At 35.6% G+C, this 15789-nt stretch overlaps 1 protein-coding gene across 2 annotated transcripts in view; it reads left to right on the top strand.

The window, feature by feature from the left end:
* The window catches only part of ARSJ (arylsulfatase family member J), an 88102-nt gene extending 81836 nt beyond the window's left edge, over positions 1-6266 (top strand). For both annotated transcript variants that reach the window (XM_074396651.1, XM_010340051.3), the window contains one exon: positions 2982-6266. In XM_074396651.1, the coding sequence (XP_074252752.1) occupies positions 2982-4383 (1402 nt within the window). In that variant the 3' untranslated portion in view covers positions 4384-6266. The remainder of the gene's footprint in view (positions 1-2981) is intronic.
* The last annotated feature ends 9523 nt before the right edge of the window (positions 6267-15789 follow it).

The raw sequence follows: 15789 nt of genomic DNA, 5'->3' as shown, positions 1-15789 counted from the left end.
GGTGTTGGGGAGAAAACCACAACTTCTTTACATCTCTATTTTCCTATCCATAAAAGGAACTTAAGTAATCTGACTTCTCACTGTTGTAGTAAGACATAAATGCAGTAATACATATGAAAACAATCTATAAATTATAAAGCTTTATGCAAATGTTAGAGACACCTGATTCAGCCCTCTGGGATAATAACTGCTAAAGCTATCACTGATTAAATGTACTCTTCTTACTAGACTCTGCTACTTTCCAATGCTTGCAGCAACCCAACATGTATTATTATCCCTATTTTACAGATGAGGAAACTGAGGATCAGAGGGATTAAGTACTTCCCAAAGCCACACAGATAATAAGCAGTGGAGCAAATTGAAACCCAGGTCTGTTTGATTCCCACACCCTAAATTACCTGAAATTTCCTCCTATTCCACCATAGAGGCTAGAACTCACTTAAGCAGGAGCTGCCCTGAAAACCTCTTCCCTGTTAGAAGCTGTTGTCAAACTTTTATGTTGCTGGTTCTAAATTTTCCAATTTAAAAACAATTGTACTATCTAGAGAAGACAAAAACCTCATAGTTGATTAATAGCTCCGAACTCTTATTTATCTGCAAATGCGACACCATTTTCTGAAAGCAGCAAACGTCTTCTTGCCTTCTCTTTATTTTCTGCAAACTTTTCCTGTATTTTATGTTTTTCATAAGTCTCTTTTCTTATTGCCTTTGCCACTAGTTGAGAAAATAACCGACTTAATTAGAAATGCTTATTAGTTTATCATTTCATGAATTAGACATTCCCCTCAAGTCCATATTCTGCATAATATAATTCTTTTGTTAATAACTCATCCTCATGAATGATTCCCAAAATTTTTACCCATATAGATGTCTCCCTTTTTAATTTCCTCCAAGTTTCCATTAATGGGTATTTACTGATTTGTCATGTACTTGTGTGGAAAATTAGTTTTTTTCTAATTTTTGAAAACATCCACCTCTGTCTAAAACATTTACTTGTTAAAAAATTAGATTTCCACAACTGAATGTTTTGTATCCTGGACTGGATCAAGAGAAGGCCAGGTGCAGTCACACACACCTGTAATCCCAGCACTTTAGGAGGCCAGGGCAGGTGGATCACCTGAGGTTCGCTAACTGGAAGGTTGAGGCAGGACAATCGCTTGAATCTGGGAGGCAGAGTTGTGATGAGCCAAGATTATGCCATTGCACTCCAGCCTGGGCAACAAGAGCAAGACTCCATCTCCAAACAAACAAACAAACAAAAAAAAAAACAAAAACAAAAACAAAACCCAAACCAAAAAAACAAAAAAAACAAAAAAAACAAAAAAAACAAAACCAGTAACAATGCCTTCTAAACTTGGTACTTATAATGTTTATTTCTTTGGGAGCTTTTTACATTTTAAATTACCACAACCATGACTATTGCAAAACTGACAGCTAAATGATCAGCAGAGTAAACAGGGTCTATGTGAAGGCTGCTTTGGAGTAGTGATCAGATATCACTTCAGTACCTGTAGAAACATCAGTGTGTGGCTGCAAGTAACACTTCAAAAAACTCATAGTTTCATCATGGTATCATTAAAACATTAAAAATAAATTGAACTATTTATCCAAGGCATGTATAATATGTTGGCTTTTCGGATTAAATCACTGTGAAAAAGTCACTTTTGACCTCAATTTTTTTTTTGTAATTTGATTCCAAGAATACTTACATATTTACCCTGAAAATTTTCTGCAACCTTAATTTTTTAAAATTTTTATATTTTCTATTTTTAAAGTGTTTTCGAACTTATAACTATAGAATCAATCAGTTTTAAAATGCCATAAACTATCTGATATATCTCGGCCCAAGTGAAAATTCATACACTTGTGTAATAATACCCCTTCTTGGAAAACACCCTTGGCAAAATATCACTGGAAAGAGAAAAATGCAAGAAACTAACATTCACTTAATTTTTAACATATTAGAAAGTGTTATGTTTTCTTGGACTATCCTATAAGTGATTATACTTTTTTAAAAAGGAGACATTGTGGGAAACATACATAAGGATGTATTACCTGTTATTTTTGGAAAAATAATTTGTAGCACTAGCTAAAACTTTTATTCTAAAATGATTTTTAAACAATAATGTATTGTGTAGTCAGAAACTTCTTTCATGTTTCAGAGATCCAACAGATTGGAGATTCAGAATGAACTATTGTTTGACGAACAGGAGATTTTTCTATAATTTTTGCACGTATTTTTAGTACTTCAGAGTTAGCTTGAAATAAATGATCTCAGGAAACTATTTAAAAGATAATGATTTAGAAGGTCCTCAGGTTAAAAGCAATAAGAATAATAATCTGATTCTATATGTCTTTTCTTATCTTGTCAGTTTTCAATCATATAATTAAGAGATTAAAGTTTATGCAAATTAATTCTATTATAAGAACTTTAAAAAGACTTTGAGGCTGGACACGGTGGCTACTTTGCGCCTATAATCCCAGCACTTTGGGAGGCCGAGGCAGGCAGGTCACTTGAGGTCAGAAGTTTGAGAACAGCCTGACCAACATGGTGAAACCCTGTCTCTACTGAAAATACAATTAGCTGGGCATGGTAGCATGCGCTACTGGGGAGGCTGAGACAGGAGAAGTGCTTGAACCCGGGTGGCGTAGGTTGCAGCCAGCTGAGATCATGTCACTGCACTCCAGCCTGGGCGACAGAATGAGACTCTGTCTCAAAAAGACTTTGAGATAAGTGGGAAAATCTTAGTTTCAAAAGTGCTGGTTTAGATCGAAATGTATTTCAATGTTAAATAGGAAGCAAATTAGATTAAGACTTGTGAGTAAAGAGTAGAAATGCTGAATTGGTCATTTATCATTGGGGTCGATTATAATTTAGCCATCATCCCCATAGAAACATTATTTAATTTAGGAATTATTGTTTTATGTAGAATATCTCTTTTATCCTGCCCTGAAAACAAAATTTTTGCTCTTTTCTTAAGGTATCAGATACACACAGGACTTCAACATTCTATCATAAGACCTACCCAACCCAACTGTTTACCTCTGGACAATGCCACCCTACCTCAGAAACTGAAAGAGGTTGGATATTCAACGCATATGGTCGGAAAATGGCACTTGGGTTTTTACAGAAAAGAATGCATGCCCACCAAAAGAGGATTTGATACCTTTTTTGGTTCCCTTTTGGGAAGTGGGGATTACTATACACACTACAAATGTGACAGTCCTGGGATGTGTGGCTACGACTTGTATGAAAACGACAATGCTGCCTGGGACTCTGACAATGGCATATACTCCACACAGATGTACACTCAGAGGGTGCAGCAAATACTAGCTTCCCATAACCCCACAAAGCCTTTATTTTTATATCTTGCCTACCAAGCTGTTCATTCACCACTGCAAGCTCCTGGCAGGTACTTTGAACACTACCGATCCATTATCAACATAAACAGGAGGAGATATGCCGCCATGCTCTCCTGCCTAGATGAAGCAATCAACAACGTGACATTGGCTCTAAAGACATATGGTTTCTATAACAACAGCATTATCATTTACTCTTCAGATAATGGTGGCCAGCCTACGGCAGGAGGGAGTAACTGGCCTCTCAGAGGTAGCAAAGGAACATATTGGGAAGGAGGGATCCGGGCTGTTGGCTTTGTGCATAGCCCACTTCTGAAAAACAAGGGAACAGTGTGTAAGGAGCTTGTGCACATCACTGACTGGTATCCCACTCTGATTTCACTGGCCGAAGGACAGATCGATGAGGACATTCAAATAGATGGCTATGACATCTGGGAGACCATAAGCGAGGGTCTTCGCTCACCCCGAGTAGATATTTTGCATAACATTGACCCCATATACACCAAGGCAAAAAATGGCTCCTGGGCAGCAGGCTATGGGATCTGGAACACCGCCATCCAGTCGGCCATCAGGGTGCAGCACTGGAAATTGCTGACGGGAAATCCTGGCTACAGCGACTGGGTCCCCCCTCAGTCTTTCAGCAATCTGGGGCCGAACCGGTGGCACAACGAACGGATTACCTTGTCAACTGGCAAAAGTATATGGCTTTTCAACATCACAGCCGACCCATATGAGAGGGTGGACCTATCTAACAGGTATCCCGGAATCGTGAAGAAGCTCCTTCGGAGGCTCTCACAGTTCAACAAAACGGCAGTGCCGGTCAGGTACCCCCCCAAAGACCCCAGAAGTAACCCTCGGCTCAATGGAGGGGTCTGGGGACCATGGTATAAAGAGGAAACCAAGAAAAATAAGCCAAGCAAAAATCAGGCTAAGAAAAAGCAAAAGAAAAGCAAAATAAAGAAGAAGAAACAGCAGAAAGCAGGCTCAGGTTCAGCTTGCCATTCAGGTGTTCCTTGTGGATAAGCACAAATTACTTCCTGTTTGGTTAGACTTAAATCAGTTCTTATCTTTCATCTGTTTCCTAGGTAAGCCAGCAAAATTTGGCTCAATAATATCTCTGCCATAAGCATCAGACTTGTTTTCATGCTGTGCCACTCCAGAGACTTCTGCCACCTGGAAGCCACACCAAACACTGCTCTGCTCAGTGCCAAAGGTGCTACTCTTGCAAGCCACAGTTAGAATGGAGATGTTTATTTCTCTTGCTCCTTTATAAAACGTGGTCTGTCTTCAGTTCTACTGCTGTGCTTCAGTCAATTGACCAAACACTGCTTTAAATTATAGGAGAATAATAACCTACCGTCCACGAGCATGCTAATTTGATGGAAGTTACAGGGTAGCATGATTAAAACTACCTTTAATAAATTACAGTTAAAGATTGTGTCACCTCAAAGGCCTTGAAGAATATATTTTCTCGGTGGATTTTTGGTATCTCTGTCATATGACACGTGGGTTTTTTAATTAATTCTATTTTGTGTGTGTATATATATATATATATGTGTGTGTGTGTGTGTGTGTGTGTTTCTTTGCCTATGAAAAATAAGCTGTTTTTCTCACATATGAACAGCTTGCACCTCGTTTTATCATGTATGAGGGAATGGCAAATAAGAATGTTTGAGCACACTGCCCACAATGAATGTAACTATTTTCTAAACACTTTAAGAGAAGAACATGTGAGTATAAAATATTTAATTTATTTTTACAGAAAAATAATATTTTGTTTTTGTAAAAAGTTATGCAAATGACTTTTAATTATTTTTTCTTTTCTGCATACCATCAGAAGAATTTTATTTCATTTCTTCAAATTACCAAGCACTGTAATACTATACTGTAATACTGTGTGACCATACACTATGAAAAACATCATTTATAAAACATAATCATCATTGTTCAACCATGATTTTGAATGTAGTAAGATGAACATATTCCTTACAAATTACTTGGAAATTCAATGTTTGTGCAGAGTTGAGACAACTTTATTGTTTCTATCATAAACTATTTATGTATCTTAATTATTAAAATGATTTATTTTATGACACTAGAAAATTTAGTGTGGCTTTTTTGATCTAACTTTTAGGTAAAATTGAATCATTCATCCTAACAAACAAAAATCTTTACTAACAGGCAATTGAAGGAATGGTTTGCTAACAACCGTAGTAATACAATACGATTTTACAGAGAGATGCTTCCACTTAGCTACAGCATGTAGAAAGCTTCTTCACAATTCTGGGATACCTGTTAGATAGGTCCACCCATATAATAAATAATACTTATATTAGGTTGGTGCAAAAGTATTTGTGGGTTTTGCCATTAAAGGTAATAATCTTACTCTTATATAAAGTGGACACTGGGGAGACACAGAGAAATGGAAGATACGGATCCTACCTGGAGTGAGTAAGCTTGTTTGGAAATTCCACATGCAAATGTGATGAAGAGAATAAAGGAGTATTATCATTAGTAAAGTTTATCATGGGTCGTCAATGAGCGTAGGTTGGTACGGTTCCTGTAGACCCTGGAGTTTTCCTTGAAGTGTCCTCTCCTAATGCAGAGGCCTCTAAGCCTCACATTATACACCTGAAAAGTCACGGATAGCTAGAATGGTGATCTTTGAAGTTAAAACTGTGATAAGAAAATGTGTGTGGTGGTATGACAACATACCATTAAATACATTTGAATCACAGCTCAAAGGACTGTGATATAATACATTTATATCACAATTCACAGTTTGTAAAAATGTATAAAATAATCTGTAATCTAGTACTGAAATTATTAAATTGGGTAAGATGATTTAAAGGATTTTAATTTTAATATTTTATTTCTACAATATATGGCTCCATTTTATTTTCTAGTGTAAACTTGTATTTCCTAAAGTTAGTGTTTTGTTGACATTATCTTTTAAATAAGTCTTAAAAATAAAGGCATATTGTTCATGTTTTCCTTTCCTGGTGGCACATAAATAATGTGTCTTAAAATAGATGGTATCTTATACATTTTTTAAAAATAGACATCTTTACACTAAAAAAGAGGTCTGAGAAAAGTAAGTTGGGGAGCTGCTGAGTTAAGCAAAGTCAAAGAAGTCACTTTATTACAGATTTTCTTCAAGTTTTTAAAACCTTAGCTTGCATTGTAACTCTGATAGAAGGAAAATGTTACACATAATTTATTTCACCACAAAACTGTTCTCTGTGGCACAGTGCACAGTACTAGGGTTCTGAGAAACTGTACTGTTATTGGAAACATAGTGTAAACATAGAATCTTCTAGAAGCTCCTAGAAAGACAAAAAGAAGCAAAGAGGCAAGTTAAGATTATGAAATACCAGTAGGTATTACCTATTGTGATGTAATTCTAAGTTCTCAATAAAGATTATAATCTTCTCTGTGAAAATAATTTAGCCCACAGTGTTCTACTGGAAATGGCTTCATGGATGTTGATCACTGTTTCAGAGAGTACCTGCCACCTGCCCATGGCGCCAGGCAGGATGTGGTTTACCAGAAGTCTCAGTGTCTTGCCCTCAAGAAATTAAAATCTATTCTAATAGTCATGTATAAATCATGAACAAAAATGTTTCCAAAATGCGGTCAGAAAACCACTAGGAATTTCAAGATGTCCAGAAAGGAAAATATTGCGTGCTTGAGTTTTGTGCCCTAATCAGTGATGTCGTGTTTGTACAGGGCATTCATTCTCCGGTGTTAGTTTCCTAAACTGTGATCTTCAGGATGTGTTTCTAGGTTGCCTGTGGTTCTTTCAAGTGTAAACTGCACCTCTTTTAAGCCTCTGATCTTTCTTAAGGTTTCAAAAGAAACTCATTAGCTTTGTCAGAAAATAATTTTTGAATATGGCTATGTTTCGGGGTTGAGAAGGGATATGAAAACATTTTCTTCAAATAAAAATATCCACAACAAAAACATTTGTAATATCTTTCAGCCAGTGAAAATATCTACCTCAGGTCTGTCAACTGTCAAGTCTACCTAAAGAACTTCTTTCATCTGTATTTACACACTCTTTCTTCATTTTTCTAAAGATTGAATGGATATTTTTGTTTCTTGACAGGGCCCCTTTTAAAATATTTAAGAATAGAGGCACACTCTCGTTGAGAGTTGAATAATTATATTTTTTTGTACTTTCAACATTCCTCTGTGAGAATATAACATATTAGTGTGCATGCCTCCACGTTATTTCTTTATATTATTGAACAGTATTTTATTATATAGATATACCATTTTTTAAATCATTTCACCTGTTAGTGGACACTTGAGTTGTGTCCAGGTTTAAGCTAATATGGCTAAAAATGCTATGTATTTCCGTGTGCAAGTGTTTCTTAATTTTCTAAGGCAGATGAATTTTGCATCAGGATCAGCTTCTTAAGCATTTTATTCATACCATTTTTGAGCACATAAATTATAAATTTGTCAGTAGCAGTCAGAATGTGTGATATTGGCAAAAAAAAAAAAAAAAAAAAAAAAAAAGTTCCTTGCCAAAAACAGTACAATTCCTCTATGGTAAACTATAGCTATATTGTTTCCTCAGGGACAAGGACTTCATAGATTCATTCATTCATTCAACAAATGCTTACTGAGTCTTACTCTCTCAGGCAATTTTCTAGGAACTTGGGTTATATTAGTGTATGAAATAAATAAACATTCTTACCCTTGGGCAGGCTGTCTTCTAGCTGAGTTAAGCAGACACTAAATGAAAAACATAACTAATTATAACATTATACAGTATATAAAGTGGCGTAAAAAAAGAGTAGATCAGGATAAGGGGAGGATTCACTCTACACCAAGTTTATCCATTCATTCATTCAGCATTCGTTAAGTGCCGCATGGTGCACACTGGGGTGTGATGGTAAGCAACATCAGGCAAAGTCCTTGCCTTTGGGTAGTGCCCCTGCCTTCAGGTAATGTACATTCTACCAGAAGCTGCAGCCATGAACCAATAACCAAACACCTCATCTCCGCCATCCTTCTACCACGGCTACCCCTCTTCCCTGCTTGATCTTTCTCCTTAGCTTTTAATATATTTCAGATTTTACCCACAAGTTTTCCTTGTTGTCTGTTTCATTCCCCTAGAATATAAGCTTAAGAAAAGCAATTTCTGTAAGTTCTGTTTACATCTGCATGGCCAATATACAAAACGATGTCCAACTCATATTTAGCACTCAATGTTTTTGAGTGAATAAATAAAATAATCACATTTATCCATTTGTTCAGCCACATTTGCCTGTTTCCACTTTCTATTTCTGGCACAGGGATTTCATTGTTGAAAAATAGAACTAATCATCCTTAATACCTTTAGCAGCAGTCATATGAAATGTAGCAATTTCTAACACTGTAAGAAACTAACTCTAATAATGTATAGTTATAGGAACATGGTGTTACAGCAAAAGCAAAGCAAAACTTATACAAAATTGAGAGCAAGTTTTATCTATCATCTTTATTACATAACAGGATAGAACATGATTATTCTACCATTACTTGGAATATTACAGAATACATTAGCTTAAATGAGTTCCCAGAAAAAAGAGATGGGGGCTTAAATTGTGAATAATTTTTTTGTACCAAATTAAGAAAGGAAAAAATATAATTAGCAAATAAACCTCTATGTCTTCATAGCAAATAAACCTCTATGACACCAAATGGAATATACTTCACATCCTTGGAGATTTTATTACAAAGCTCTCCAATTCGGAAGAGCAGAAATTCTACTTTTTTAACGATATATTTTTCTTAAACATTTTCCTAGTCATAGCATCTCTATGAATTTCGTTGATTCGTTGATTAAATATGGCATTATTTAAAACACAGAACCAGAATGCGGCCTTTGGGGATTAGGTAGATTTGGATGTATTTACCTAACTTTCAATTTCATATCTATGATTTAAAATTTTCTTACACTCAAATTTACTACAATTTATAACATTTTTTGTCAGTTGGTTTATACAATTTTAGATAAAATCATTTCCAATAATTGAAAAAGACACAGGAGAATAACGAAGGCTTATTAGAAATGTCTACCCCTCCACTCTTTATAGAAATTCTTTAGCCTACAATTCTAAGTAGGGAGTATCTTATAGCATCATCAAATAAAAGTAAAATTATTCTTTCAGTATAAAAATCCACAAGTAATTTTTACCCTTTCATCATAGTAATCTCTCTAGAAACAATGCTTTAAAAATTAAAGTTTCTTCAACTTTGAGAATTATGAACAGGGAATACCTTTAGCCGACCTTCTAAATCCTAAACAACTGTGATTTAAACAAACAAACAAACAAAAAACCTTTTTATAACCAAGGTTTTTTTTAAAAAAAAGAAAAAAACTCTTGATTTAATTTAGTATCTGAAATCATATTTTTTAAATGTCATCATCATCAGAATTTCCACAGGCTCCCTTTCGGCAAGTTAAGTCCTCAGTCAGACAGTTATTCTGTCTCTAAGGCTGATCTCACTAAAACTTTTCTATTTTTAGTTATTCCTAACTCAAGTAATCCCTTCTAGCAACTAGGTGGCGAATTACAAGCATAAAAAGTCCTGCAATTATTTCTACTATACTGTCAGACATAATAGCAACAAAACAATACAGCGTAAACTTTTGTTTCTTTTCAAGTTTTGCTCAAAGTCCTAACGGTTTAACATAGTGTTTCAGAGATGAAGGTGACTGCAGCCGAGTTCTCTCCCAGCTGGAGCAGTGACGGCTGCAGTGGCAGTGGAGACTAGTTGCGGTGAGTGGGTGGAGAGGTTTATCCTCTTATCTTTTTATGTAGCCCCTTGCCTCTGCCCTTCTCAGCATCCCGGCCATGCCCGAGCTCTTTCTTTCTGAATTCACATGCAACCATGACTCCGCATTTTACGTTCTTGGCACCCTTCTCCATACCCGAATCCCACATCCTTTTCTGCCGCAGAAGGAGGCACATTATACTTATGTCCAAACAGAGGTATCAACAAGTGAATCTCTTCCTTCCAAAGTTCTCCCAGCATAAAGGGATGAGTGTGTAGAGCTATCTCCACCTTCAGGGGACAAGGAGACCTGAGCTCCATCCCTAAACCTTCAAGGAGCTGAGATGAGAGTAGGACTGGGCGGTCAGGAAGCCAACAGTGTTCCCACTTGCGTTAAGTGAGGTACCTGTCCCTTCAGGTCCCAGCAGTTTAGCAGCTGCAATGCCCAAAACCTGCTTCAGCTTTGGAAACTAATTAATGCTTTCTCTTTCTGCCCAGAGGAGAGAGCAGTGAACAAGGTAACTTCTATTTAGGACCTATCCAAAGCCCACCTTTGGGTACTCCTTTTCCTCTTACATAGAGGAGAAAACAACATAGATTTCTAACATTTTCTACCTGCCCACCCAAAGCTCAATGGTGGGAATTACTGGACCCTTTCTTCTCTTGCTTGGAAGAGAGGGCAAAAGCTAAAAGCCTTCTCTAAAACCTAAAACCATTGAGGCTGCTTGTTCCAATCCTACCCCTAGCCTTCGACCAACAACTATCTTCCAATTCTTTCAATCTACCTGCCTGCTGTTGGCTCTTGCTGTCTTCTTTCAAATCCTGTTAGTTAGGCTGGGGGCCATCCTCTATCTCTTTCAGAAAACCACGTTTCAAACAGGATCCCATTCTTGTCAGTAAACTTGGTAAGTTTTTATGATCTGTGTCCATTCTTGTTACCGTGAATGCAACCATGAAGTTTCTGAAGCTCAGAGTCATCATATTTATTACAGCCATAACTGCAGCAGGGTCACACAGGTGATGCAAGGAAAGGCACATGTTTAGGACTACATGTACAAGGGTTGCATCATAGGAGAGGAACCCTCAATTTATGAATTGGGAATTTTATATAGGAACAGGACAGCTGCCCTCCCCCTCCTCCTTTCCTGAGAAAGAAACATTTGCTCCCTGGTCTTTTACAGCCCCTTGGACTGTAAATGAATTTTCTGAAGAAAAGAGAGGGGAAAGTACCCAAAAATGCAAGCAGTTGGTTCTGACAGAGATCAGTTTTATTACTCTTTAAGAGCAGATGGTTCTTTATCTAACACCCTTTAACCTCCAAGGCTTTTCCTTTAACCCAGGTGCCAGTAACATTTGTTAGAAGGTCCTAACTATGCAGAAATATGAGAATATCCACTTTCTGACATAGATCAGTGGTTGAAGATGGAAGCTGGAGCAGGGATTGACAGAAAACAGGTATGAGGAAACTTTAGGGTGAAGGAGGTACTTTAAAACTGAATTGTAGGAATGGTTGTATACCTGCAAAATGTACTAGAAAAAAAAATCACGAGAAAAATGAAAAAACTATTTACTTACATGGGAAACTAATATGGTATGTAAAACATTCCTCAAAAAAGCTAATAAATGCCAGCCACTCACTAGAATAATTATTCACAATAAATGTAACAACAAAAGTCAGTGTCCAGAATATATAATGAACTCCTGCAAGTCAATAAGAGAAAATAATGGAAAGGATCCTCACAAAAGATGACACACAAATAAAATATGATGATACACAATAAATATACGAAAATAAGATGATACACAATAAATATACGAAAATGTGCTCAAAATTATTAGGCGTTAGAGGAATGTAAATTAAAATCATAATGCTATGGCACTACATTTACATCAGAAAGGCTAAAATGAAAAGGATAATACCAAGTGTTGGTAAGTATGTGGAACAACTGAGTGAAAGTGTTGGTGAGAGTGTAAATTAATATAATATAGCATCAGAAGACTTTTTGGCTGTATCAATGAAAGTTTAACATTTATATCCCTGTGACCCAGAAATTTCACTCCTAGGAATATACCCTGAAGAAATGCTTGTATATTCATCAAAAGTCATATAACGGTATAATCACTATTTATAGTATCCTAACACTGAAAAACACCCTCAATTATCCTTCAGCAAGAGAATGAATAATTAAATTGTGATATGCTCATAAAATGGAATGTTATTCTATTGAAGAGAACATGTTGGGGGGTTACTAGAAGGGGCACAAGTGGGGCTTCTGGGGTTCTGCCAATATTTTTATATCTACACTGCTCTTGGTTTATGTTCAGCTTTCTAAAATTTATCCAGCTATATAGCTAGAGTTTATGTACTTTCCTGTGTTTCTTATACTTCTCACAACTACTGGAGTCTACTGTATATATGACAGTCATATCTACTCTGTTTATGCTTTATGATAGTTCATTTTAGAAGTCAACTTGACTGTGCTATGGAATACCTAGATAGCTCAGAAAGGATTATTTCTGGGTGTGTCTATAAGGTTGTTTCTAGAGGAGATTGGCATCTGAGTCCCTGGACTGGTTTTGGACAACCCCACCACCTCAGTGTGGGCAGGCATTATCCAATTGTGTTGGGCCCCGGATAGAACAAACACGAAGAAAAAGGGTGAATTTGCTCTCTCTCTCACGTGGAGCTGGGACATTAGAACTTCAGGCTCTCCAGGTTTTGGACTCTGGGACATGCACCAGTGGCTTCTCTGGTTCTGAGACTTTCAGACGTGGACTGAGCCATGCTATGGCCTCCCTGGTTCTCCATACTGCAGATGGCCTATTGTGGACTTCTCAGCCGTAATCATGTGAGCAAATTCCCCTAATAAATCCCCTCTCATATATCTATATCAATATCTAAATCTATGTCTAGATCTGTCTATGTCTATTTATCCATTCATTTATCTCATTGGTTCTGTTTCTCCACTGAAACCTGACTAATACACACTATAACACAGCAATTCCACTCTCAGATATTTGCCCAAATCCAGGAATAAAACTAATACATGCCTAGCAGAGTGTCTTGCACACTGTAGTATTCAGTTAACATGAAACACAAAACAAAAAAGCCTAATTTACTCAACCGATGTTTCTATCATTTTTTTTAAACCATATTAACTAGCATGCAGAAATTCTTAGGACCTAAATATCCAGTCCCAATATATATTATAGATAACTACCACCAGGGGTCATGCTAGCAGATATGTTTCCACAGGTTGAAGCTGAATGTAATTAATTTTATAATTTTTAATAATTCAAATTCAGTTCCTTTCAAATTAAATTATGAAACAAAGGTGATGTCATTAATCATATTAAATGGTAAGTGCAATAAAATCTGCATATGCATTTAATTTACAATTGAGTCATGTCCAATATTACAGTCTAACCACAATTCCTATCAAATAATTCAAATTAAAATATAGTGGGTCCCATATTTATGGCTTTATGATTATAGGGTTCTCTACTGAGATCATGATTCCCCTTGAATTCTTCTCTATTGTTCTTATCTTTGCAGTGACTACTGTATTTCTCTGCATTGCCCTCTCTACCTCACCACTATTTCCCCTGCCTACTCATCTCTACCTGCTTCTCTGGCTCTCTTCTCTTTGTCATCCTTAATTTTCCTTCTCTCTTTTTCAGTAATTATATTCTCTTTAACATTTTTTTAAAACTAACCGAACTTATATGTTGAAATTCAACAAATTCGAGTCTATGTACCTATCTTTAAAAAAATCTTGGGCAAACTTTTATACGAGGATGCATAGTTCCACATAGCCATTTATATTCCAGCCTAATCTAAGAATAAAAATGACTGTTGATCAGAAATTAATACTTTTACCTATAGTCAAAAATAGAGATACTATTTCAACCATAGATAACTTTTTTACTATTGCCAGAAAGAGTATAGTTATCTTTGTGTGTATATATGTTTAATTACAAGCACACTTGATTGAATTATGGTTTTCAGAACTAATTGTGGCTGTTAATGGCTATTAAATAAGAAAATGTGTTCGCAGCTCAAACATTTGTCTTCTTATATTTCCTAGTGAAAAAGGCCTATACTGACAGGATGTCACTTTAAGTGAATTATGCACAATAAAATAATCATGCACAATAAAATAATCGTGCACAATAAAATAATATACAAAGCTGTGCTTTGTGGAGTATGAGTTACATTAGTGAATATCATTTTCTGATTGCCTGCATTCCGTATTTTATATACATAATCTTTTTGTAAGTAAAATTAATATAAAACTTAATTTAAATACTTGTGAATAAAGACATGTAGCACTGTTTTCTGTTAAACTACACTCATCCGTTCAAGCAAAAAGCAGTTTATTAAATCATATTCTACTAATTTTAAGGTGTTGATGCATTTGTCATATTACCTAGTTAACACTGTATTATGGGAGAATTTTTGTAACATATATTTTGAATTATTTTAAATTGTCTTAAATACAATCACTGAAGAAGCAATAGCTGTTTTGTTACCTAACTTCACTTGTAAATTTCACCTACTCATTCTTATTAAAAACAAAGTAAAAATTTTAATAAACTTCATGTTATTAATATACTATAGTTCTTCTTTTCCCTCTAACCACCTTTTGACCATTATTTCTACTATAAATTATTGTTTTCTTTACAATTCATAAATAAATTCTGCTTTTATCAAGATTTATTTGTTGTGAACAATGTTCATTATGAAATAGTGAACACTGAAGAATGTTCTATTTTCCTTATAAATTGTTATTAATGCTCATTTACTGTATAATTTATTTACCCTTTAAAACATCTTTCTCTTTTGACATATATCTTTAAAATCCCTTTATAAGCAGCTGTTTACTAAGTTGAAGCATTTTATTAGCTTATTGGATGCAGTACACGCTCATGAAATACTTCCAAGTAAATCCTTCAAAATTGTCCTGGTGGTTGCTGTCTTTTCTCTTACACTAAAAAGTATTGTCTATACTATTTGCATGCAAAATACACATTTCTGAAACCTGATTTCTAAAGTCTGTCATTTCAATTAACTTATTCTTAAATGAGCTAACATCCCTTTATCCTAGAAAATGTACTGCTAGTAGTGTTTGTGTTATTATTTACTTTTTCTTTAGAGAACTTCGAAATATCCTTCACAATATGATTCTACTGTAGCTTTTATAAATAATAGCAATAGGGTTCAGTTTGCCTTATTTTAATCATTCACCTAGCTCTCGCCTCACATTCACAGCACGAGTTGTCTTTGAAATTCTCTAGTAGCAGGGATTAGGCCAATATTACAGAATGAACTCCATATAATTGTGTGTGGAAAGGGAGAAAATTTCAATTACATAAAAACATCAATAACTTCATTTCATTTATTTTGCTCCCTTTCTCTGGGTCAAACAGGCCATCTTGACATATGAAAGAAACAAAAATAGGTAGCTAGAGGTTCCACGCTGCTGGTGTGCATCCTCTACAGAGAAACAGAACGACAACCAAACACAAATGTTTTGTTGGCCAGATCAGGTTTTTCTGGGTTTTTTTAAGATGGGAAAAATGATAACTTTGTAGGAAAACTGTGGTGTTCTTAGACCAGCCATTTGTACAGAGGCTTACTTTTCTACAAAAGAGAGA

Source organism: Saimiri boliviensis, chromosome 3 (genome assembly GCF_048565385.1).
Source record: "Saimiri boliviensis isolate mSaiBol1 chromosome 3, mSaiBol1.pri, whole genome shotgun sequence".
In the NCBI taxonomy this organism is placed as follows: Eukaryota; Metazoa; Chordata; class Mammalia; order Primates; family Cebidae; genus Saimiri; species Saimiri boliviensis.
The sequence above is the reverse complement of the archived record's forward strand: the minus strand, read 5'-3'. Positions and strand labels throughout refer to the sequence as shown.